This window comes from Chelonoidis abingdonii, chromosome 8 (assembly GCF_003597395.2).
Source record: "Chelonoidis abingdonii isolate Lonesome George chromosome 8, CheloAbing_2.0, whole genome shotgun sequence".
Classification (NCBI taxonomy): Eukaryota; Metazoa; Chordata; order Testudines; family Testudinidae; genus Chelonoidis; species Chelonoidis abingdonii.
In genome coordinates, this window is record NC_133776.1 from 57,437,402 (window position 1) to 57,462,299 (window position 24,898).

Genomic DNA, 24,898 nt, shown 5'->3' on the forward strand with positions numbered 1-24,898 from the left:
AATGTCTCCTCATTCAGAAGTCATTCCATACCACTAATCATTTTCTGATTAGGTATCTTTTCTGAACCTTTTCCAATTCTAATATATCTTTTTTGAGATGGGGCGACCATATCTGCACACAGTATTCAACATGTGGGAGTACCTTGGATTTATATAGAGGCACTATGATATTTTCTGTTCTATTATTTACCCCTTTCTTAATTATTCCCAGCATTCTGTTTGCTTTTTTGACTGCTGCTGCACATTGCGTGGATGTTTTCAGAGAACTATCCACAATGACTCCAACATCTCTTTCTTGGTAATAGCTAATTTCTTGGTAATAGCTAATTTAGACACCATCATTTTATATGTATAGTTGGGATTATGCTTTCCAATGTGCATTACTTTGCATTTATCAACATTAAATTTCATCTGCCATTTTGTTGTCCAGTCACCCAGTTTTGAGAGATCCTTATGTAGCTCTTCGCAGTCTGCCTGGGTCTTAACTATCTTTAGTAATTTTGTATCATCTGCAAATTTTACCACCTCACTGTTCACCCCTTTGTCCAGATCATTTATGAATATGTTGAATAGAACTGGTCCCAGAACAGACCCTTGGGGGACACCATTATTTACCTCTCTCCATTCTGAAAACTGACCATTTATACCTACCCTTTGTTTCCTATCTTTTAACTAGTTACCAATCCATCCCATTCCCTCTCATCCCATGGCAGCTTACTTTGCATAAGAGCCTTTGGTGAGGAACCTTGCCAAAGGCTTTCTGAAAATCTAAGTAAACTATATCCACTGGACCCCCTTGATCCACATGCTTATTGACCCCATCAAAGCATTCTAGTAGATTGGTGAGGCATGTTTTCCCTTTACTAAAACCACGCTGACTCTTCCTCAACAAATTATGATCATCTATACGTCTGATAATATTGCTCTTTATTATAGTTTCAAGTATTTTGACCAATATTGAAGTCAGGCTTATAGGCCTGTAATTGCTGGGATCACCTCTGGAGCTCTTTTTAAAAATTGGTGTCACATTTGCTATCCTCAAGTCATCTGATATAGAAGCTGATTTAGTAGTTCTGCAATTTCACGTTTGAGTTCCTTCAGAACTCTTGGGTGAATACCATCTGGTCCTAGTGACATATTGCTATTTAATTTATTAATTTGTTCCAAAACCTCCTCTAATGACACCTCAATCTGGGACAGTTCCTCAGATCTGTCACCTAAAAAGAATGGCTCAGGTTTGGGAATCTCCCTCACATCCTCAGCCATGAAGAATGATGCAAAGAATTCATTTAGTTTCTCTGCAATGGCCTTATCGTCCTTGAGTGCTCTTCTAGCATCTTGATTGTCCAGTGGCCTCACTGATTGTTTAGCAGCTTCCTGCTTCTGATGTACTTCAAAAAAAATTGCTATTATTTTTAAGTCTTTGGCTAACTGTTCCTCAAATTCTTTTTTGGCCTTTCTAATGGTATTTTTACACTCCATTTGGCAGTGTTTGTGCTCCTTTCTATTTTCAATTGGATTTAACTTCCACTTTTTAAAGGATATCTTTTTGACTCTCACTGTTTCTTTTACTTTGTTTAGCCATGGTGGCTCTTTTTTGATTCTATTGCTGTGTTTTTTAATTTAGGGTATATATGTAATTTGAGCGTCTATTATGGTGTCTTTAAAAAGTTTCCACGCAGCTTGCAGAGATTTCGCTTTTGGTGCTGTGCCCTTTAATTTCTGTTTAACTAACCTCCTCATTTTTGGGTAGGTCCTCTTTCTGAAATTAAATGCTACAATGTTGGGCCGCTGTGGTATTTTTCCTGCCACATCGATATTAAATTTAATTATATTATGGTCACTATTACCAAGGGGGTCCATCTATATCCACCTCTTGGACCAGATCCTGTGCTCCACTGAGGACTGAATCAAGAATTGCTTCTCCTCTGGTGGGTTCCAGGACTAGCTGCTCCAAGAAGCAGCCATTTAACATGTCAAGAAACTTTATGGTTGCATCCCGTCCTCAGGTGACACGTACCCATCAATATGGAATACATCCAACCAGAATTTGCAATCCTGGCTACAGCAGTCTCTCCTGGGGCGGGTAGCTTGACCGGAGATGCTTAATTAACTTTCCCTTCTCTGACATCCTGTGGGCCGGGCCCAAAGGGGCCCTAGCAACTATTTACGCCGCGTTTTTGCCATTCAGCGGCCAGCTGAGCACCGACTCGGGAGCTGATTGGCTCCTCTGGCTGTCAATCTGTACAGTCCCCGTTTCTCACCATCTTGATTGGCCTTGGTGAGGACAGTGCTTTACCCTTCGTCCCTTCGCGCCAATACGCGCCACCAGGTCCCAGTGACCGGCGCCCCGAGGTGGGGGAAGGGCGGGGAGCGGGCCGCGTTGGGCCCGAGGTAGTTATGGCCCCCGGGGGGCGTTGAAGCGAAGGCCGGTCACCTTGGTGGTGAGTCCGGAACCTGTAGGGAGGAGATTGGCCACGGGGGGAAGAGGCGGGACCCTTGGGGGCAGGGGGGAGTGTGGGTCGCCCGGCGGGGGTGAGCGGGGCGGGAAGTGACAGGTGTTCCCTGGGCGTGGGGTGTTGTGAGGGGGAGGACCGGGTCTCTGCTGGTTTGGCCTCACGTTCCCTTGGTGTGCGTGTTCCTGGCGCAGGTTCCTGTGGCGCCTGTAGTAGCCATGGTTTCTGATCTGGGGCGGGGCACGGGTTACCCTCGCGGTAGGGCTGTGCTGGGGGCGGGCTCGGGTTTGCGGGGCTCGGGCTAAGGGGTTGCTGTTTAATTATGCTCAGGCTGCAGCCTGGTTACCCTCCGTCCCCCGCTCTCCATGGCACGTGTTCTTGATCCCCTTAACAGGGTGTGTGCTTTTCTTGGCATAGGCAAGACTCATAGCCCTGGAAAAGTAGTGAAAGGATGAAATGGGAGGTAATAAGAGAGCACAAGTTGAGCAGGTGAGATGGGGAGTTTTTTTGTGTGTATAATGCCCAGTTAACGTCAGTGACTAATGTTTTGGAGAAAGCATGCTTTTATTAAAGCTCCAGCACCATAACTCCTTCAGTTAAGGTGCGAGGGCTAACAATTTATGTTTGAAACATCAAACCAGCCCTCTAGGATGGGAAAAAAATCCTTCCAGTCTTTATTTCTTAATGATGTATAAAGAAACAAGGGCATTTGGAGGGCAACTATAAAAATGCCACATTAGCAAATAGATAATGCATAAGCAATGTATTTTTAATAGGGCTATCAAGCGATTAAAAAAATTAATTGTGATTAATCATGCTGTTAAAAAATAATAGAATACCATTTATTTGAATATTTTTGGATGTGTTCTACATTTTCAAATATATTGCTTTCAATTCCAACACAATACAAAGTATACAGTGCTCACTTTATATTTTTATTATAAATATTTTCACAGTAAAAAACAAATAGTATTTTTCATTTCATCTACACAGAGGTTCTCAAACTTTTGTACTGGTGACCCCTTTCACATAGCAAGCCACTGAGTGTGAACCCCCTTATAAATTAAAAACACTTTTTAATATATTTAACACTATTATAAATGTTGGAGGAAAAGTGGGGTTTGGGATGGAGGCTGAGAGCTTGCGACCCCCCACATAATAACCTTGTGACCCCATCAGGGTCCCAACCCCCAGTTTGAGAACCCCGATCTACTATAAGTACTGTAGTGCGATCTCTTTATCATGAAAGTTGAACTTACAAATGTAGAATTACGTACAGAAAAAAACCTGCCTTCAAAAATAAAACAATGTAAAACTTAAGAGCCTACAAGTCCACTCGGTCCTACTTCAGCCAATGGCTCAGACAAACAAGTTTGGTTACAACTTGCAGGAGATAATGTTGCCCTCTTCTTGTTTACCATGTCATCTGAAAGTGAGAAGAGGTGTTCGCATAACACTGTTGTAGCTGGTGTCACAAGATGTTTACGTGCCAATGCACTAAAGATTCATATGTCGCTTCATGCTTCAGCCATCATTCCAGAGGACATACGTCCATTCTGATGACGGGTTTTGCTCGATAACGATCCAAAGCAGTGTGGACTGACGTATGTTCATTTTCATCGTCTGAGTCACATGCCACCAGCCGTTTGATTTTCTATTTTTTTGGTAGTTCAGGTTCTGTAGTTTCCGCATTGGAATGCTGCTCTTTTAAGACTTCTGAAAGCATGCTCCACACCCCATCCCAGTCAGATTTTGGAAGGCACTTCAGATTCTTAAACCTTGGGTTGAGTGCTGTAGCTATTTTTAGAAATCTCACACTTCTTTGTGTTTTGTCAAATCTGCAGTGAAAGTGTTCTTAAAATGAACAGCATGTGCTGGGTCATCATTCGAGAGTGCTATAACATGAACTATATGGCAGAATGTGGGTAAAACAGAACAGGAGACATACAGTTCTCCCCAAAAGAGTTCAGTCACAAATTTAATTAACACACTATTTTTTTAATGAGCATCATCAGCATAGAAGCATGTCTTTTGGAATGGTGGACGACGCATAAAGGGGTATACGAATATTTAGCATATCGGCACATAAATACCTTGTAACGCTGGCTTCAAAAGTGCCATGCGAATGCCTGTTCTCACTTTCAGGTTATGTAAATAAGAATTTTAAATGTAAACAAACTTGTTTGTGTTAGTGGTTGGCTGAACAAGAAGTAGGACTGAGTGAACTTGTAGGCTCTCAAGTTTTACCTGAGTGCAGGTATGTAATAAAAAAAATCAACATTTGTAACTTATACTTTCACATTAAAAAGATTGCACTACAGTACTTGTATGAGGTGAATTGAAAAATACTACTTATTTTGTTTATCATTTTTACAGTGCAATTATTTGTAATAAAAAATAATAGTGTATTCTGTGTTGTAATAGAAATCAATATTTTTGAAAATATAGAAAAATATCCAAAAATATTTAAAACATTTCAATTGGTATTCTGTTGTTTTACAGTGCAATTACTCGCAATTAATTCTGTTGTTAATCGTGTGAGTTAACTGCGACTAATCGACAGCCCTAATTTTTAGCTATATGTAACTGCCCGATTTAATTCTCTTTTGCATAGATATAGATGTGTGTGTTAAGATTAAGCACATGAATTCTGTAGGGGACATGTGTACCTCTTTTGTGTCTCCAGTTGTTCGATTGATGAAGCTATCAGACTAACACTGATGTAGCTGGATTGTACTCTCTGTGGATAGTGACAAAACCTCTACAACTTTTCTGAAGCCCTAAGACTTTTACTGTTTAAAGTGATATTGGTAGAGGAGAGACATTTAATGTAGAGTGTAACATTTACTTTGTCTCTTCCATTGTGAATTTGGAAACTACTAAATAGCTAGTTATACATAATAAAGACTGCTGAAAAATGAATCTTTCAGGGAAAGATGGATTTCCTTAAGGAAGATTAATAGTGGAACAACAGTAAAAGTATTGTATGAGCAGCAGAGAGCCACACCAAAGGCTCATCTCTCCATGGAAAATCTTGTCTTCACCTCACTCCGTCTTTATTTTTCGTGGTGCAAACTGAGGAACATTGGTGGCTGTCAGTATGCCATGTAGTGTTCTCTCAATCATTGATCTCCTTGATCTCTTCTATATTTCCATTATAGATGGATTCCTAGCTGTGGTGTTTCAGACAAGGTCTGAATATGTCAACCAAGGATTGTGTCTTCTCTGAAGAGGGCGCCTCATCAGGATTACTCCTTCCAGGACCAATTGACTCTGATGAGCTGAGCAAATCCTACCCTTGGACTAATAAGAGTAGAAAAAGTGGACTTTCCAGACTCTGCCGGAGTAAAGCTTCTTTGTCTGGTGATTATCGTGTAGCACTCTGAATTTGGCAATGTGAACTTATGAATCAAGATATGTGTTCTTTCCAATGCCTTAAGACTTTCCCAATAAATTTGAAATAACACAGTTAAAGAAGTAATTGGAAAAAAAAAAATAACGTGTTCAGGAAGTTGTACCAAAGGGGCGAGGAGGAGAAGGTGGTTGAAACTAGAACAGATATAGGGATGTAGAAGGAATTTGACTACTTCTGAACCCAGAGTATATACATGGGTTGGATGAAGGTCTTACTACAAGGTGACTATTACCAGCATAATGGTTTATGTACCCTTATGTTGCCTTGTTTTATACCAGAGGTTCTCAAACTGTGGTCCAGATTCCATTCAGGTGGTCCGCAGATAGTTCCCTCTAAGGTGCGAACCTTCGGGTGGCTGCACATGAGAGAATGAACGGCCACCCACCTAATTAGTGGAGCTGCGCTGGCATGGCTCCACTAATTAGGTGCCTGAACCCTGGAGAAGATGCACATGTAAGGTGAGGTGCTGGCCTTGGGGGGAATAGTGGGTAGTTGGGAGGGGGCAGTGAGGTCAGAAGAGGGGGTGAGAGGAATTTGGGATGTGCAAAGCTGCGGTGGCCAGAGAAAGAGGTGACTTTCCCCAGCTCCAGGGCTGCAGCTGCTAGGGAGAGACGGTGCTTCCTCTCAGTCTCAGCTCTGTGTCTAGAGAGAGACCCCCCTCTCCTTCCCAGCCCCAGCTTGGGGGCTGCTCTGGTGGGGGAGAGAGAGAGAGAACCTTCTTCTTCCCAGCGCAGCTCGGGGTCTGCTGCAACAGGGGGGAGTGGGCACATCCATCGCATTAGAAAGGTAAGACTACTGATATTAAAATGAGTTGTGTGATTTATTTGTAGAACAAATACACCTTTTATTACTAAGGTTTTTTTTTTATTATATAAACGCTTTTATCCAAAGAACTTTACAATAGTTAGCTAACAGTACAAACAACATTTGGAAAGATCATTAAGTGGTCCGCCAAGACCCTCAGCAGGTTTCAGGTGGTCCGTGGGGGAAACAAAAAGTTTAAGACCCACTGTTTTAGACACCTTCTCCTGTACTGCCTACCCCTGAAAGCTCCTTGTTCTTTTGGGATTGAAATGACTTTATAGGTGATACTGTGATATTTCCTTGAAGTACCTCTCTTTCGATGTAGGAGTTCTGAGAATTTCAGCACAGTCACTTGGCAAGATGTGCCCTACAGATTTTTTGTTTGTTTGTTTGTTAGTAGTCAAAAGTATAGGTGGGTGAACAGCGCTTCCTCACCAGTTCCAGTGCTGCTGTAGTTATAAGCAGCTAATTAACTAGTTTCTGACTAAACAAATATTTAATGGGACAGTGTCTATGTAAAAATCATTAATAACAGCTTAGATTATTAAAACTGAGAGAATTTTTAAAATCATCGTTTGTTCTTTTCTCAGCTTGGCCAAAAGAAAATAGGCTAGCGAAACAGTGTGTGGGAACCAGTAACATCGCATTTTTCCAACCTTTGAGTCATAGGTACTGGAATACTTAAATCTGATCCAAACAACAGTTCTTATTAACATTAAAAATATTGAAAACATTTCTATTTAATACAAGGCTTTTGTATTTAAAGAGAGCTTTTCAAAACCTTTAAATTTTTGGACTAAACTACTTGACAGTTGCTTCAGTGGGTAATTGATCTTTCCCTGAAAATTGTGTTCCCACTAAACGTTCTTTTATATCAGACTTCTTTAGCTACAGAGATGTTGATTTTTTTTCCTTTTCTTCTAGCGGATGGATGGACTTCCTATTGCTTATCTTCACTGTCTGCTCACAACATTTGTTCTGGCAAACTTGGTAACCCATGGGCTCATTTGGAACTTGCCTCCTTATCCTGTTCAGTCGATAGCACCTCTTCTTGTTCCTCCTTGAATGTCCTGAGTGTAGAGAAATCCCTCCATTCGTTCCCAGCTGCTGTGTGCAACCCAAATAAAGCCATCTTCACTGTGGATGTCAGGACAACAGAGGTATAGGGAATCCTCGACTTTATGACATTTGCCTTACGATGAATGGCACTTAGCCATTTCTGAATTGACACCTTGATTTGACTTACGACAATTGGTTTCGACTTTATGACGCTCCGTCCCAGAATGGAGTGGATTGCGGTTCTGAGTTACGATGTTTCGACTTAGGACGCAATTTTCAGGACCAATTGTGTCTTAAGTTCAAGGACTGCCTGTACCAGCATTTTACCATGGCTGTAGCAGGACCACCCACTAAAAATAAGCTTTGTATAGTTCTGTTATAACCCACATAGCTTTATGTAGATGCAGACTTGTGTAATTTTTACTTGTATATGTAACAGAACTCGTAGTCATTATCATGTCTTAAAAAATATGTGAGATTTATGTATCCCAAGTATACTTTAGAATTGGCAAAATGCACAAGACAAGATCAGACAGAACACTGATCTCTTGAGCCCTTTTCAAGCAGAGTAGAGGAAAATAAAACTTGAGGACAAACTTTAATACAAATTATAAAATTTAAATATACTTGGAGTTGTCTGTACTTAGTGCTGTATTCATTTAAGCTTATGACCAGCTTTTTTAGGTGACCGAAAGTTTAGGCTTTTCTCATGCAGACATAGGGCCTACACTGAGTATGTAAAATGCTCTTTGTGGTACAAAATTGCTTTAAGAACTGTAAACACTGTGTGGTTAATGCACCTTTTGAAGGTCTGGAGCAGGTCACTTTATATAAATAAAATAAAGACTGGTCAGCTGCAAGCAGCAGTTGCAGCCACAATAAGCTGGAGACAGCTGTGGCTTGATGTAGCTTGTAAAGTGGACGCTTTCACTGTGCTAACTAGATTTTACTGTAATCAATTTAAAGGAATTGTAATTAAGTTAAGAGCAAGGGTTGGCTAATTGGATTTTGGATACTAATCTGCAGGTTGCTGATCAATTGTTTCTGCTGTTAGATATGTGTAAAAGTATAGTCCTATTTAGGATTTACTTGTAAATGTAACATAATTTTATTCCACTAGATAGTTTTGTTTTCACAAGCCAAACAGCTGGAGAGTGCCGAGTAGTATATAAGAAGGGTGGAAAGATAAAAAGAAAGCAGTGTCTCTGTTTCATTTACCAGATACGTGACTATGGCTTTGTCTTTACTACACGGCTTTTAGTGACACGGCTGTCGCTAAAAGTCGGGCAGTGTAAATTCTGTTTGTCAGCACTTTTGCCAGCAAAATACTTCCACCTCCTATGAGTGGGGTTCACGTTGTTGTCGACAGGAGAGCGCTCCTGCTGACAACGAGCCATTTACACTGCCACTTGCCATGGCAAAACTTTTGTCTTTCGGGGAGCTTTTTTAAGCACCTGTGAATGACAAAAGTTTTGTCATTCAACTGGCAATGTAGACAAAGTGTGAAGCAGCGGATTATCATAAAATTGAAACAGACATAGGAATACACCTCTACCCCGATATAATGTGACCTGATATAACAGGAGTTTGGATATAACATGGTTATGCAGTGCTCTGGGGAGGTGGGGCTGTGCACTCTGGCAGATCAAAGCAAGTTCGATATAACGCGGTAAGATTTTTTTGGCTGCTGAGGACAGCGTTCTATCGAGGTAGAGGTGTACTACTAAGTATGAAGTGAAATACATAACAGGTTTCAGAATAAAAGTAGGACCTATCATTTCCAACTTCCAATGAGAGAAAATTTGACATAGTGAAATATTAGACCAGCCACCCGGTAGGAGAACTAGAAATAAAATTCTTACTGCATTCTTTTTCGTCTCTTCTAGATTCTCGTTGCCAATGACAGAGCCTGCAAGCTCCTTGGGTACAGTAGTCACGAGCTGATTGGCCAGAAGCTATCCCAGTTGATATCAAAATCTACTCAGGGTATAGTGGAGGCCCTAGGGGAGGACCATGTGGAGGATGATGGATATGCAGCTGTGGTTTCTGGAACAGTGGTGTGTGAGATGTTCAAGCAAATAATCCCTTACAGAAGTACCCTTGTGTGATTATTTCAGTTTAACTCTTCAGTGTCCTCCAGTACATGTCCCTGGGTTAGAGGTAACCTTTTGTCACTGTTTGACAGTAGAGGCATTTCTTTTTGAAAAGAAGCTTATAAACGTGTTTTGCCTTTTTAATTCTGGCTTATGAAGTCCATTTGGGAGGCACACATAAGATTCTTGCTTGTGTCAACTTGTATAGTCAGGATAACTTTTGCTCAAATGAATTCATAATGAACACTAGAGAGAGAACCAATGTTAATGACTCAACATAGAGCAGTTTAATACTAATGCTAGATTCCCAAGGGCTGCCTCAATGTAATTTAAAAAAAAATTAAACTCTCAAATTGCATTCCATGAATTATAGTAGTTATCAAAGCAGTCAAATGCCATAAAATATCTGAGGATATATATGGCAAAACACTTAACTGAACATGAAAGAACAATTGATATCTTGCCTTCAAGGGAATATAATAAGCCATAAAGTATGTGGAACTGTCTGAGAGAAATGTCTTTAAAAAAAAAAAAAAAAGCCTTTTTTTGCTGCTATTGTCCACAGTTAATGCGTGTGCAAATATTCGGGGGGGGAAAAGGAGCTCATATCCTCTCAGCGGGTCTTCTCTTTTAAAAAAGATTTACAGCACTTCACAACTACAGCTTTCTCAGTCCTCAAACAAGTTTGCGGAGAAAAGTGAAGGTTTGGCCTCAGAATAAAAATTAGCATTTCTGGCAGCTGTTCAACTCAAAATTTGTGCTATTAAATGTATTTTAGAGACTTCTTGTGGTGTAGTATAAATGCATTAACCCTTTCTATCACAAAACTAGTAAGCCCTGATATGAACAGGGCAGGGGGAAAAGGTGAGTAAACCTCATATGAAATAATCCTCTTATTTGAGAGGAATCTATTCCAACAAGAAATGAAACTGGCATTTTTACAGTTGAAATTAATAAAGCTACCGTTGAAGTTGAGTCTGCTGGTTTGTTTCCACAGTAACGCTACTGATAACTTTTCTTGCAAGGATCCAGCTGCTGTTTTGGTTATTGTAACTTACTGAGATTCCCATAAGGAATGCATCTTTGAATGTATGGTGTTAGAGTATAATTTTTAAAAATGCATGCAAAAGTTGGGAAACACCTTGTTCATTTTTCTGAGGTTGAAGAGAGCAACATAGTATGTGTGACCAGTGAGCTATTTACAAATCTTTGGCCCTTTATATTAAAGCCATATTTCTTCTAACAAAGCAAAAGCACTGGATCTTACTGAGGACTCCATGTTGATTGTGCATGTCAGGTGTGACGTTTAAAAACAAAGCTGTTATCCAAGCACAAAGAAGTTTTTAATATTGCATGCTCTTTTAATGGCTGAGTAACTTAAACAACTTTATTTGTAACAGCATTTCAGCAAAGCCGCAATATTGGAGATATAAATGTAAAAATATGCAGCTTGCATATTGATATTATGCATGCACTGAATGTGCTGTGGTCTCGTTTTTAGTGTCTATTTGCATGTCTATTATACGTTGAAAGGGAAGATAAGAAATAGTTCAGGACATAAAAGGCATTAGGTCGGATCTTTGGCTGCAGCCAAAGAGCACCAAGTGCAGTGTAGGAACAGTCCGCACGAAGGAGTTGCTTTTGTCTCCTGTAATCCTCCACTGGTCCAGGCTCCTGTTGTAACTTAGAACATACTCAAAGATGCCCTCAAGAAGGGTAGAGTAACATTGGCCAGAGAGTGCCTCATGATGTGGTGCCAGCTGCTTTCTTCTGTTTTTAGTTTACACAAAAAGAGGATGCTTGATTTAACTCAGGGGTTCTCAAACTGGGGGTCGGGACCCCTCAGGGGGTTGCGAGGTTCTTATATGGGTGGTCGCAAGCTGTCAGCCTCTAACCCAAACCCCGCTTTGCAGCCAACATTTATAATTGTGTTAAAAGTGTTACTAATTTATAAGGGGGGGTCGCATTGAGAGGCTTGCTGTGTGAAAGGGGTCACCAGTACAAAAATTTGAGAACCACTGATTTAACTGTTTCTTCATGTATTAATGCCTTATAAGTATAGTGGGATTGCCCCAAGATTGCCACTTTGTCTCACTTGTAGTTCATCTCAGATATGACAGCTCAGCTTTGCTTTGCAGTCCTGTAGTCCTGCTCAGAACTGTTTGTCAAGCCCCCTATAGTACAAATAGAGGTTCTCATTTAACTGAATGTTTTGGAGAATGCAAGAGGAATTGGGACTATTAAGGAAGACTTTTTCACTTTGCCCTTGTTCAAAAAATTAATAGAAAGATCCCTTATCCTGCATATCTTATTCAGCTCTCATTGCCCTGAAGCTGTTGGTAGGTAAAAAGAGACATATTGGTATACTGTATTTAATGCTGATTTCTGTTAACAGGTGGATGTTATAGGACATAGCAATGAGAAGATCCCTGTCTCAGTCTGGATGAGGAGAATGAGAAACAAGGACAACCGATGCTGTGTGGTTGTGCTGGAACCAGTGGAAAGGCTCTCTGCCTCTGTTTCCTTCAGAAGTGATGTGAGTGTTCGGTTCTATTAGTCACAGAATGTCAGAGCAATGTGATATAAGAGATTTTCTGCAAGTGAGGGGGTCTTAAAAGCCTTAACAGACAATTTAGTACTCATGACTATGAAAGATGTATGTAGCTCTGGCTGGAGCCTGGTGTAGTGTGGGCAGACTCTGCAAGTTTCTCCCACGCAGCTGTGCCAGTTCATCTCAGTCTTGACGTGCACTTTCTAACAAGATTAGCTGAGTGGTCTCTCCTCAGGGGACACTTTGCAGTGGAATAGATGAAATACTGCAGGTGAATTAACAGACATGATTGTAAATCTTTGTGTACAAACACTTTTTGTTGAGAGAAATCTCAGATTCTGTTTTTCCACTTGCCTCACATGGATTTTAGCTACATGTGGTTTCTGTGCATAAAAATAGTGTCAGAGTGACACTGTATTATGCCACATCCGGTTACTGAATCAGTGGTTGTTATTGGTATTGTCTCTCTTCATGGGCACTTCCAGCCATATTGTTTGATATTAGCATAAACTGCTGTTTGGGAATGGTGTGGCCTGTGGTTAAAACATTACAATTATGAGGATCATGTGAACTCTTTTTAAGGGAGAGATTATATCATGTGACCTACTTTTTGCACATCTCCATGGTTACACATCATTGGAAGAAGTAGTTGGGCACTACATAACAGACCTGATTCCTTCGCTGCAGATCCCTCCTCCTGGCAGGAAAATTCCGAAGGTACAGTGTGGTCTATCAACTAAGCTGTTCCTTGCTCTTATCACTTGTGATATAAATACTGCACAATCTTCATATTTCATATGCGTTGGCTTTCTCTAGTTGGGTAACAAATAGAGCCTCTGGTGGCAGATTTAGCACCTGAGACCTAAGTCTCCTGATGACAGCTGTTGAGTTGTTGGTTGCTATTCAGGTGTTTCCTAGCTAGGTAATGAGCTAGGGCTTTCAATGCAGAATCTCTCCTAGTGAAATAACAGATTCTCCCCTCTATGCCCCCACCACCTGGAAAGCTTTCCTGTACATAACTTGATGTGCATGCTGTAATGTAAACAGTGTTTCTCTTTTTAGAATCTCAAGATCCAGAGATCTGTAGGTCGAGCCAGGGAGGGCACAACATTTCCTCTCAGTTTAAAGCTGAGGGCTAGCCTTCCTGATGAGGACCAAATCCCAGTGGTTGAGGATGGACTCCTACAGGAGTGCAAGACAGGATCTTCCACAGACTATTCTTACTCTGCCACTGTCTGGGTTTTCACTGCCATCAGTGGTCTTATCACACTCCAACAAGATGGGACCATCTGCGGCATCAACAACAGTTTTGCTTTAATGCTGTTTGGCTATGAGAAAAAGGAGCTGCTGGGAAAGGTGAGGACTGAATTCTCACCCCTCCTACCCCGATTGGTGTGTCTTAATGATCTCAAGTCTGCCAGCAAAAGAATCTATTCCACTTGCTCAGTTAGAACTGCTGTTTTCAACAAATAAGTGTGGGGTGGTCGTTGATGCATAAGTTAACTTCTGAACAAAGGATTGCCAAAGGATTAGAACAAATTTTAAGTATGCAGGAGAAGACTATGCAATCTCTTGTCTTCCATCACTGTTGTGGATCATATTTGTCTGACTTCCCACAAGTTTCAGATTGAATTGCTTTCTCCACCAGCACAGGTTATTGGCATCTGTCACCAACCAGTAAGGAGTCAGTCTGGTTCATACGGTTGCACTCTGTATTTTAGAACATCACCTTCCTGATTCCTGGTTTCTGTAACCACATGGATAGAACTGATGAATCCTCCTTGCCATTTCCCCCTCTCGATGATTGCATGGAGACAGAAAATGGACGAGCCTCTGGAGATATTAAGAGAGCCCAGCGAGGAGACTGTCGTATAGCAGATAATAGTGAAGGTAAAATGACCTGAAAGGGGAGAAGCATGTCACTGAAAATGGTTATGTGTGCTGTGAAATCATTGGATTTCTGTATAGCTGAAACCACATGTTTTAAATAATCAGTTACATTGCATGGATGGAAACTTGATTTTATTTCTACTTCCCTCTGCATTTCTAATGACAAGAAACCAAAGAACATGCCAGTTCAGAAATAATTATAGCAAGAATAAATAATACTTTGCATGTATAGCATTCTTTTTTCTCAAAGCACTTTAAAATGTTTGAAATGTAACTGGCTTGACAGAGGTGTCGGTATGCAGAAGTCTACTGTATTAGCATTTTAAAGGAGAACCTTAACATTGGTTAGCCAATATTTGGAGGTTTGCTGGTTTGTTTCTGTTAGGAGGAGAAAGTGCTGATAAGTCAGGTATATTATTTGGTGCAATCCTGTCCATTTACAAAGAATGGACACACATTACTGTTCCCTTCATCACAGTAGGAGCAAAAAGGAGATAGTTTCTTTCTTGCTCACAATTTCCAAGTGTACCTTTCCAGGCAGGGCCCTGTCTACAAGAAGCTCTTTCTCTCTCTAGGCTTCTTTGCTATCACTGCTTCTCTGGCTTTCTCATGGCTTTTCTTGCTCTGACACACACTGGCATTCGGAACAATGCTCCAGCCCCTTCATTTGAAATCTGTTCCCAGGGATATTCTTCTCCTTCTCCCCGAGTTAGTTTGTGTTTAGGCCTTCCATGTGGCCTGTGCTTTGGATGGTGGCTTCTATTGTTTCAGCTGCCTTACTCCATAAATGAGTTTAATTGCTTCTTCCATTCAGTCAGAATAAAGGGCAGCTGGCATGCCCTTCAACAGTATGTGATTGTCTATGGATCAAATACATAGTTGTTGTCAGCTAGCAACATCCTCCAACATAAGTCAACTACAAAAAAACAGTAAAAGTATTTTAAATATGACAGAAGAATTCTCAATCAAGTAGAGTTGCATGGTTGGAGAATGCATCTGTGAGCTGAATACCTGGGGTGGAGGAAACAAGAAATATATCAAGTTGCAGTAAGGTATGTTCAGTCCTTTTGTCATTGTAGTTAAATGAGAAGTTTAACAAAAGAGCTCTTGTTGGTGTTTTTGGTTAGTTAATTTTACTACTTAATGGAGCTGTTAAAATATTAGACTTGGTGTTACAGCGTCTTGCTAAATTCCTTGCTTTTTCATGCATTGAAATCAGAGCTGTATATCCAAAGTCATAGTCTACATCTTCCAAAATGAGCTCCTTCTGAGAAATAGCTATGCAATGGCAGCTACCACTGTGATCACTCTTATCTGGAAACACTGGTGAGTATTTTAAAAAATTCTCCTGGAAATTCACTTTTAATAGATAAAAGTATTTCAGCCTAACAAATGTGCAATTACTGTAATCCAAGGCATTCTTGCTAATCACACTATATTTTTTTTTTATAACAAATTCTTAAGGTGTGTGGCTTCATTTTGCATGCTTCTTTTTGAAGTAGAAAAGGAGAGAGGAATGGTTTTGGTTACTGTGTTCAGCAAACTTCTAGCTGTCACTGATACACACAACCATTCTATAAGATTTTTTATGTTTAAAAGTACTTCCGGCTGCTTACTGTGGTCACATTTCAGCAGTATGCCTTCCCACCCACTCTGTTTTGTCTCTATTCTTTTCCTTTCATTCTATTCTTTTCTCTTTCCCTCTGTAGCAACTGCTCTCTGGCACCAATTATGTATATATTGATCAGGATCAGTGGCTTTTCAAAAGTGCTATTGTCAACTGTTAATGAAATAACTTAGTGCTTTCCTTTTGAAAGCAAACCCATGACCTCCAATGCAAGCTTTTATTAGTGCAGTGGACTTGACTCGTAGAATTACTTCCAAATCCTGCGCTGGGTAGCATTTGCTTCTGTGAAGATTCTGGATAAAGTCATGTCGAAGTTTCCATTTTAACTGCTGTCTCCATAATCTCAGACTTTTAAAAGTATTCTCCTTCTGCATGGGTATTTTCCATGCTGGTATCAATGCAAAGATAGATGAATACAATAAATAAGACACGAGAAGTCATTCTTCCACTCTACTCTGCACTGGTTAGGCCTCAACTGGGGTATTGTGTCCAGTTCTGGGCACCACATTTCAAGAAAGATGTGGAGAAATTGGAGAGGGTCCAGAGAAGAGCAACAAAAATAATTAAAGGTCTTTAGAACATGACCTATGAAGGAAGGCTGAAAGAATTGGGTTTGTTCAGTTTGGAAAAGAGAAGACTGAGAGGGGACATGATAGCAGTTTTCAGGTATCTAAAAGGGTGTCATCAGGAGGAGGGAGAAAACTGTTCCCCTTAGCCTCTAATGATAGAACAAGAAGCAAGTGGCTTAAAGCCGCAAGAAGATTTAGGTTGACATTAGGAAAATTCCTAACTGTCAGGTAGTTAAACAGTGGAATAATTGCTAGGGAGGTTGTGGAATCTCCATCTCTGGAGATATTTAGAGTAGGTTAGAGAAATGTCTATCAGGGATGGCTAGACAGTATTTGGTCCTGCCATGAGGGCAGGGACTAGATCGATGATCTCTCAAGGTCCTTCCAGTCTAGAGTCTATGAATCTATGAATATGATGGGGCTAATTTAGCTACAATGGTCAGGAAAAAGATTTACGAGCCATCGTGGGATAGTTCTCTGAAGATGTCCACGGAGTATGCAGAGGCGGTCAAAAAAGCAAACGGGATGTTAGGATATTAAAAAGGGATAGACAATAACTGGAGGAAATATTATTGCCCTTATATAAATCCATGGTACACCCACACCTTGAATACTGTGTACAGATGTGGTCTCCTACCTCCAAAAGATATTCTAGCACTAGAAAGGTTCAGAAAAGGGCAACTAAAATGATTAGGGGTTTGGAGAGGGTCCCATATGAGGAGAGATTAAAGAGCTACGACTCTTCAGCTTGGAAAGAGGGGAAGGGGGATATGATAGAGGTATATAAAATCATGAGTGATGTTGAGAAAGTGGATTAAGGAAAAGTTATTTACTTATTCCCATAATACAAGAACTAGGGGTCACCAAATGAAATTAATAGGCAGCAGGTTTAAAACAAATAAAAGGAAGTTCTTCACGCAGCGCACAGTCAACTTGTGGAACTCCTTACCTGAGGAGGTTGTGAAGGCTGGGACTATAACAGTTTTTAAAAGAGAATTGGATAAATTCATGGTCGTTAAGTCCATAAATGGCTATTAGCCAGGATGGGTAAAGAATGGTAGCCTCTGTTCGTCAGAGGATGAAAGTGGATGGCAAGAGAGAGATCACTTGATCATTGCTTGTTAGGTTCACTCCCTCTGGGGCACCTGGTATTGGCCACTGTCGGTAGACAGATACTGGGCTAGATGGACATTTGGTCTGACCTGGTACCGCCGTTCTTATGAAGATATTTTAAGGAGCGTCTGAGCATAATACAACCTTTGTGGACAAACGTGACCTTGTGTGTGTATTATGCAGGTGAGAAGTAACTTAGAAATGTAAACAAAACAAAGTCTTAAAGTGTTTCAGAAGGCTGGTTTTTCTACAGTAAATTCCAGATGGTTCATGTTATAATCCAAGACAAAGGACTCTGATTTCTCCCTTTCTGCAAACTGTAGAGGTTCAAATTATAGTTTGTGTGTGTATTGGAGTATTTTGGTACTACACCCTTTGGTAAGCCATTAAGAGCTAAATTAGCTACAGGAGTAACTCCAATGGAGTTATGCCTGCAGAGAATTTTGGTCCTAAATAATAATTAGAGATCTGAGATGAGTGAACTACTATATGCTGATCATTTGCACAAGGCAAATGGCAGCTGTTCGAGGACTTATGGGTATTGGCTTCACATTTCTCTCTAGTTCTCAGCTTTGTCCTCTGATTCCTTTTTGGATGTGATGACTGGAACCAAAAGGAATTTGTGGTCTGTCAGTCTTTGCCAAATAGATTCTGGGAGGAACTTTTCTTGTTTAGTCTAGATTTAGTCCCTTTGTATCTTCATTTTGTAGCTGTATACAGTCTGGTTAAGCTGTATGTAGTTTTGGCAATGTCTGTTTACTTTAGGGAGGAGGAATAGCTCAGTGGTTTGAGTACTGGCCTGCTAAACCCAGGATTGTGAGTTCAATCCTTGAGAAGGCTATTTGGGGGTTTTAGTTGGGGATTAGTCCTGCCTTGAGCAGGGGGTTGGACTGGATGACCTTCTGAGGTCCCTTCCAACCCTGATATTCTATTCTATGATTCTCTACCTTGCATCCTCACTTCCATTCTGATTCCCTTTGGATTTTTTTGCCCTGTAACGGACCGCTGTTTCTTCTGAGTCTTTCCTTAAACCTTGGAGCTTTGTTCTCCTTTCTATCCTAGATGTACAATTTGGGTGAATTAAGGTTACCATAGCAAACAGAACTTTGTTTTTTTTATCCTTGATTTTGGAGTGATTTGAAATAACTTTAATGTTAAACAATGTAAATTCTCTTGTATTGCATTTGTCATAGGCTTTTTGTGGGGATCTAAGCATGAGCTCAGATTCACTGTCCCAGGTTTGAACACAGTGGTAAATCCAAAAGTAGTGTTCAGGTTCTTCACCTGCCCAGTGGTTTCAGGGCTGATGCTTTCTTCTGTTTTAATCCACCTATGTGTTTGATGCTTTAGCACTCTACCATGCTTTTCTGGGAAGCTATATTGTGACCCCCCTTTGTCACCTGGGTCAGTTCAACTCTTTAAACAATTAGGTACTAGATACAGAGCAAGGCCATTCCCAGGCTTCTTGAGCTATGAAAGCTGACATATCTGCAGTAAAGACTAAATCTGAGAATTGTCTCATCTTGTTTGGTACAGATGCCAGCCTCTTGCTTGCTGGAGATGCAGTCCTCCTGCTACACAAGAAGCAGAAACTAGCAAGGAGCCAGGCAGAAGAGGTTTTCACTAGTGCAGAGACCTGGCTGAACAGTGGGAGCAGTTTGCCATCTACTCTCTCATCACCTGCAGTGACATCCACACATTTAAATGGGTAGGTCTTATATGTGCACTATCACCGCTTCTATAAACTAAACCAGTTGGCAGCAACTGCAAGAAATATTATTCCATTATTTGTAAAACTGAACTAGGAGGGGTCAGGAGAGTGTTAGGCTCCTGTACTTGATTTTCTGCAGCTGAGTTGCTATCTGGAAGGCAGGTAAAGCATCTTGCCCATCTCTGCTGCTTCTTTAGTCCTACCCATACTCAGCCTGTTAGATTACCCACTACCACCACTCCGTGTTGCAAGGATCACTTTCTCCCCAGCTAGAAGTGATACCTAGCTTCTGTCTGCACTAGGTCTGGAACAGATTTAAAGAAGCGTTTAAACACAATTCCAGCTAAACCAACTTCTAGCATTGCTTGGCCCCATTTATGCTATCCAGCAAGAGTGTTCTAGGAGCTAGGTTGGCTGAAACTGTTTTAAACAGTGTTCCGTCCTTCTCAGAGTCACTATATGCTATGTAAAAGTCTTGATTCATTTAGTACTTAGTCTTCCCACAGAACATTGCACTCTATTAGTATAACAGCCCAGCTGTCTCTGGTACATCTCTTTAGGTCAGTCTTCTCTCTTTTCTTTTCACTACAACAATGATATTCTACATTAACAGAACTGTATTTGTTATCCGTAGTCTAAGTACAGACTCTAAAACCTTTTTATATCTGCACTATCCCTCACTTAATGTTTAACTTGAGTTAGAATTGTTACTGCCTTTGTAAATTTACAATACTCTAAAGAACATTTTGTATTATCATAGATAAAACTGTATATGAAAACTATATCTGGGAACCCAATACAGATCTTTCATTAACATCTGTCCTGCCATATGCTGTAGGTTGTTTTCATTTCATTGTGGCAAATTCACTCCTGTTCTGGATCTATTTCTTAGACAACCTATTGGAACAATGCTTAGCAGCTGTTCCATTTGCTAACTTTAGCCATTCCTTTGCATTAAGACTGAATTTTCCATGAACTGGGAAGTCTGCACCAAGAGTTTCCTACTGAATCTTATAAAAAACCACAACAAAAGTGCAAGTTGTGTATTGATGAATTCTTCCCCATTCTTTTCTGGCCCTGACATTAATGACACATTTGAATCCCTGTAGTGTGGACTGTATTGCTACTGGTGGTCTGCCAGCCACAGATGAACAGCCATTGTCCGAGAGGCAGCATGATGGAGTCATCACGGTGATGGAAACTGCAGAAACTAATAACTCACCCCAGAGCCTCTCAGCAGCCGATAATCCCAAACCATCTGATTCAAAACAATCAGTTTTTGGTCAGGATACCGAAGTCCCAATGAGAGACTGTTATGATCCAATACTATTTGAGACTCAGCAGGTGAACATTGATGTGACCGGTAGCCTTTCTGACCTGCTGCAGGAAGAACATCATCAAGTCCTTGTAGATTTAGATAGCCAGCTGAGCTCTAGGTTACCATATCAAACCATGAAGTGTCAATCTTCTTCTGAACCTCAGGGAAAGGCTACTTTACTCCTGGAACCTCAGATGCTTGTTCCCTGCAGATTAGAAGAAACTGAGACCGGTGATTTTAATAGATCTTTGTGTGATGCTACCTGTCTCTCATTTGGGACACCAACACTAGATGAACTGTGGCTTGGGGCAACATCTTACTGCAGACAAGATGTGCAAGCCCATGTGATTATAGAGCAGTTTGCAAATACAAAGTCAATGAGTGGGACAAGGAACTCCAGCTTTGAGCAGACGACAACAGAAAACTCCAAACTGACTGAATGTGCATCTTTCCTTCCTATTGGAAGGAGTAATAGCCAAGATGTTTGTTCAGGAAGTCGACTAGCTTGTGATGCCTCTACTTTGGGGGCTGCCATTAATTTAAAAGAAATCCAAGAACCGGACACTAAGGTAAATTGCATTTGCGAAGGTCTTAAGGAACTGGACCTGAACACTGGCGCAGAGCTGACTTCAGCCAATTGTTCAGATGCTACTTCAGATCTTCTAAGGACACGCTTGCCTGATGTGGTGGATTGTGACTTAGATATGGACAGCCTCCTGGCCCAGAAGACTAATTCCTCTACAATTGAACAGGAAGAGCTCCTGTTGAATAGCACTTCCCCAAAGGGTGGCCAGGGGTGGTTGAATTTCATCAGACATTTGGAAAATATTCAAGAGGATTCATCCAGAACATCTCATTCAGTGCCTAAAAGTGCAGCAGAGAACATGGGGGCTCATCTGAACGGAAGCCCTCTGAACAATGATGTGAATCCCCAAGAAGACTTTCTGCTGTTCAAGCAGCAGAACTTGAAAATGCAAGTAATATCCACCCCTGTGAAACCAGAAGCTACATTATCTCGGTCAGTTCCTTTGCTTGACTCCGAGATCCTGGAAGGTAGCTACTCTGGGAACTGCTATCACAGAGATGGTTCACGACTAAGTAAGTTTAAACTAATGACCATTTCTGACCCTCTGAAGCTTTTGTTTAGACACACTTCTTTTCCCTTCTGAAAGAATGCAATGATTCTGAGATAGAGGATGGGAGGAGGCTTTGGAGTTGCAGGAGGAAAAAGGTTAATCTGTGGGCCAGTCTGTTTTCATTGTCCAAATGGAGTGAAATGCAAAGTAATTAGCATAAATGATGAAGAGTAAATTTTCTCTTAAAATTCATTGATTTAGTATCTCAGGTGGAGGTCTAAACACAAGGAATCTTTTTATTTTTATTTTATTTATTTATTTTTGGGGACTAGATATTTTATGTGACAATATCCTTTACTTGGAAAGCTGCTAGCATTTAATATAGCACTTGAGTTATGTGCTCAGAGACCTTTCATCCACTCCTACAGTTTGATCCAACAGCTTCGATGTACAGCTCCCATTTATGTGTCACCTAAAGGCTGCATCCATAGCTCCCCCTTTGACAGGCATTTTCTTTAACCTGCCACTTCTAAAGGTGCAATCACTGCTCTTCTGTGGGTGGTTATTTGAAGAGTCTCTAGAACACTTGCACTGTTGCCTGTCATCTTCTAATGGCCAAACCCTTAGTTAGGCTTCACTTAATTCTTACTTGGGCAAACTCCCACTGAAGTCAATGGGAGCTCTCTGAGTAGAGGCCCTAAAATAGAGCACCTCAAGCCATCATTTCAAATCTTCTAAACTTAGGAGTGCAAGTTATAAAGCTGGTCTCAATGCTTTCGTTGCATTCGTAATTTTTTTCTTTATCCATGTTCACTGTTTTAAGTGGGTCTGAATATCTTTCTGCTGGGATTTGTGTTTCTGAAGGTATACTTTTTGAAGTGAAGCGTGTAGAATTGCAGGACCCTGCAGCTCTCTTCTGTGTCTGGGTGGTGAGAGACCTCCTTCAGAGCCAGAAAGAAGCAGCAGCAAGGACTCAGCTTCTGCTCTCCAGTCTAGCCAGTTCTTCCCAGTCTATAGCGGATCTCTCCACATTCAGCCTGGGAGAAGTGAGTATCTCTGCCATCACGTAGTGTGGGAGTGGTCAAACTGCAGCTTGTGAGCCACATGCGGCTCTTTTACAGTTAGTGTGGTTTGCGGAGTCCCCTCTCCCCCGCTGTCCCCCCATTCTCCGCCTACTGGACCTGGAGGAGAGTTCAAGGCTTCTGTCCTGCGGTGGGATGGTGGGGATAGGGGCTTCTGCCAGAGATGACTGATGCCTGCTGAGAGTGCGGGGGGCACAATTTAAAGGTTCGGCTCCCCCAACAGCTTGAGTCACAACCCCCAGGCACATCCCCCCTTGCCGTCAGCATCTCCTCCCTGCAGCTCCCAGGGCAGGTACCTCCCATGGGACTGAAGCTCCGAGACCCCCCTCCTCACAAGGTTGAAGCTCCAAGCCCTGGCAGATGCTCTCAGAGGGCCAGTAAGTTTGGCCACCCCTGACTTAGTGTTTGAAAATGCTTCTCAGTTCTTGCTTCCGCCCTTCTCAGGGTGAAGCTGAAGTGAGAATTTTTTTTGATGCAATGTGTGTTGCAGGAAGTATTTAACTGTAATGAGAGGGACAAGACAAAGTAGTTTTAACTACTCATTCATTTTTTGGATTTTTTCTTGGTGCACCGTAATGCTTTACAGGACCTCTCTTGTTCAGACTTGGTAACTTACTGCATTAAGCTAAATTAATGCAAGGATAACATAAAATGGTCTAAGTGCATCTGATATAAATGCCCTAAAACCATTTAAACTGTATCGGTTAGAGCAGAGGTGGACAAACCATGGCCCATGGGCCACATCCGGCCTGCGGGACTGTCCTGCCCGGCCCTTGAGCTCTTGGCTGGGGAGGCTAGCCCCCGGTCCCTCCCCTTCAGGCTCAGGTCACTGTGCCACCCGTGCTCTGGGTGGGGGCTGTGAACTCCTGCTGGTGCCGGGTGTAGTGTAGGAGAGCAATTTAATACACTACGCCTGAGTAGGGAAGGCTGAAATGTATTCCAAAATTCATCAGTATCTGTTTGTTGTCTCCCAGGAGAAGAAGGTGACAGTCTATGAAACTTAAAGGGCATTAAACTTAGAACTAGTCAAAGAATGGTGTCCTTATCCTCTGTTTGCCAGAAGCAGGGAATGGGTGACAAGGTATGGATCATTTGATGATTACATGTTCTGTTCATTCCCTCTGGGGCACCTGGCATTGGCCACTGTTGGAAGACAGGATACTGTGCTAGACAGACCTTTGGTCTGACCCAGTATGGCCGTTCTTATGAACACTCTTGATGTCGTGTTTATATCTGTGGAATTCACTGCTGAGTTTTAGGTTAGTGAGACAAACTGTTGTGACTGAGTTTAAACACTTGTGTGACTCTGATCCTAATGGTCAAGTTAAAACATGAAAAATAATCTAAATTCTTGCTCAGAATGTAACATAATCTGTGCTTGGTGGTAGTTGAAGAAGATAACTACTGTGTATGGAGAAAGTTTACACAATTATCTAGGTACATTTTCTTCTTCTTCGAGTGATTGCTCATATCCATTCCAGTAGGTGTACGCGCCGCGCGTGCAAGCTCGTCGGAAGACTTTTACCCTAGCAACTCCAGCGGGCCGGCAGGTTGCCCCCAAGAGTGGCACCGCCATGGCGGCTGATATATACCCCGGCCGGCCCGCCTGCTCCCCGGTTCCTTCTTACCGCTGTGTCGGTCGTTGGAACTGTGGAGCGCGGCATAGCTGTCCTCCACGTCCCTAGCTTCTCCTTGTTCATCGTTTTTTCTAGTTCTAATTGTAGTTTTAGTTATAGTTAGTGAAGTTTAGATTAGTTGTAGTTAATAGTTCTTGTTGTATATAGTTAGCGGGCTTTGGGCTCTAGCCCTCCCCTGCGCCCGGCGCCGGGCTCATGCCTGGTTTGCCGGGGTTCAAGCCGTGCTCGGCCTGCAAGAAGCTGATGCCCACTAGCGATCCCCACGACGCCTGCCTAAAGTGCCTTGGGGAATCACATATCTCTGAGAAGTGCCGAATTTGCAAGGCCTTCCGACCAAGGACCAAAAAGAAGCGAGATCAGCACCTAAAGACTCTCCTAATGGAAGCGGCGCTTGACCCTTCGTCCTCGGCACCGAGTGCCGCCTCGGCTGAGGCACTGGACCACTCCGGGCCCGCGAAAAAGCCGCGGCACCGTCCTTCTCCGGCGCCCGGCCCCAG

General features: G+C 41.7%; 1 protein-coding gene across 6 annotated transcripts in view; it reads left to right on the top strand.

Annotated features, from left to right (window-relative positions):
* The first annotated feature begins 2,304 nt into the window (after positions 1-2,304).
* PASK (PAS domain containing serine/threonine kinase) overlaps positions 2,305-24,898 on the top strand; it is a 49,979-nt gene continuing 27,385 nt past the window's right edge. For 5 of the 6 annotated variants that reach the window (XR_012656400.1, XR_004373836.2, XM_032781448.2 and 2 more), the window contains exons 1-11: positions 2,312-2,444; positions 5,618-5,819; positions 7,600-7,835; positions 9,621-9,791; positions 12,223-12,363; positions 12,961-13,095; positions 13,441-13,734; positions 14,100-14,268; positions 19,114-19,285; positions 20,398-21,704; positions 22,547-22,728. Coding sequence is in view for 4 of the 6 variants with exons in the window: in XM_032781448.2 (XP_032637339.1) it covers positions 5,657-5,819; positions 7,600-7,835; positions 9,621-9,791; positions 12,223-12,363; positions 12,961-13,095; positions 13,441-13,734; positions 14,100-14,268; positions 19,114-19,285; positions 20,398-21,704; positions 22,547-22,728 (2,970 nt within the window). In the remaining 2 variants the exon portion in view is untranslated. Of the gene's footprint in view, positions 2,445-2,873; positions 2,946-5,617; positions 5,820-7,599; positions 7,836-9,620; positions 9,792-12,222; positions 12,364-12,960; positions 13,096-13,440; positions 13,735-14,099; positions 14,269-19,113; positions 19,286-20,397; positions 21,705-22,546; positions 22,729-24,898 lie in introns of all 6 variants that reach the window. The other variant, XM_075068649.1, reaches the window with a different exon arrangement.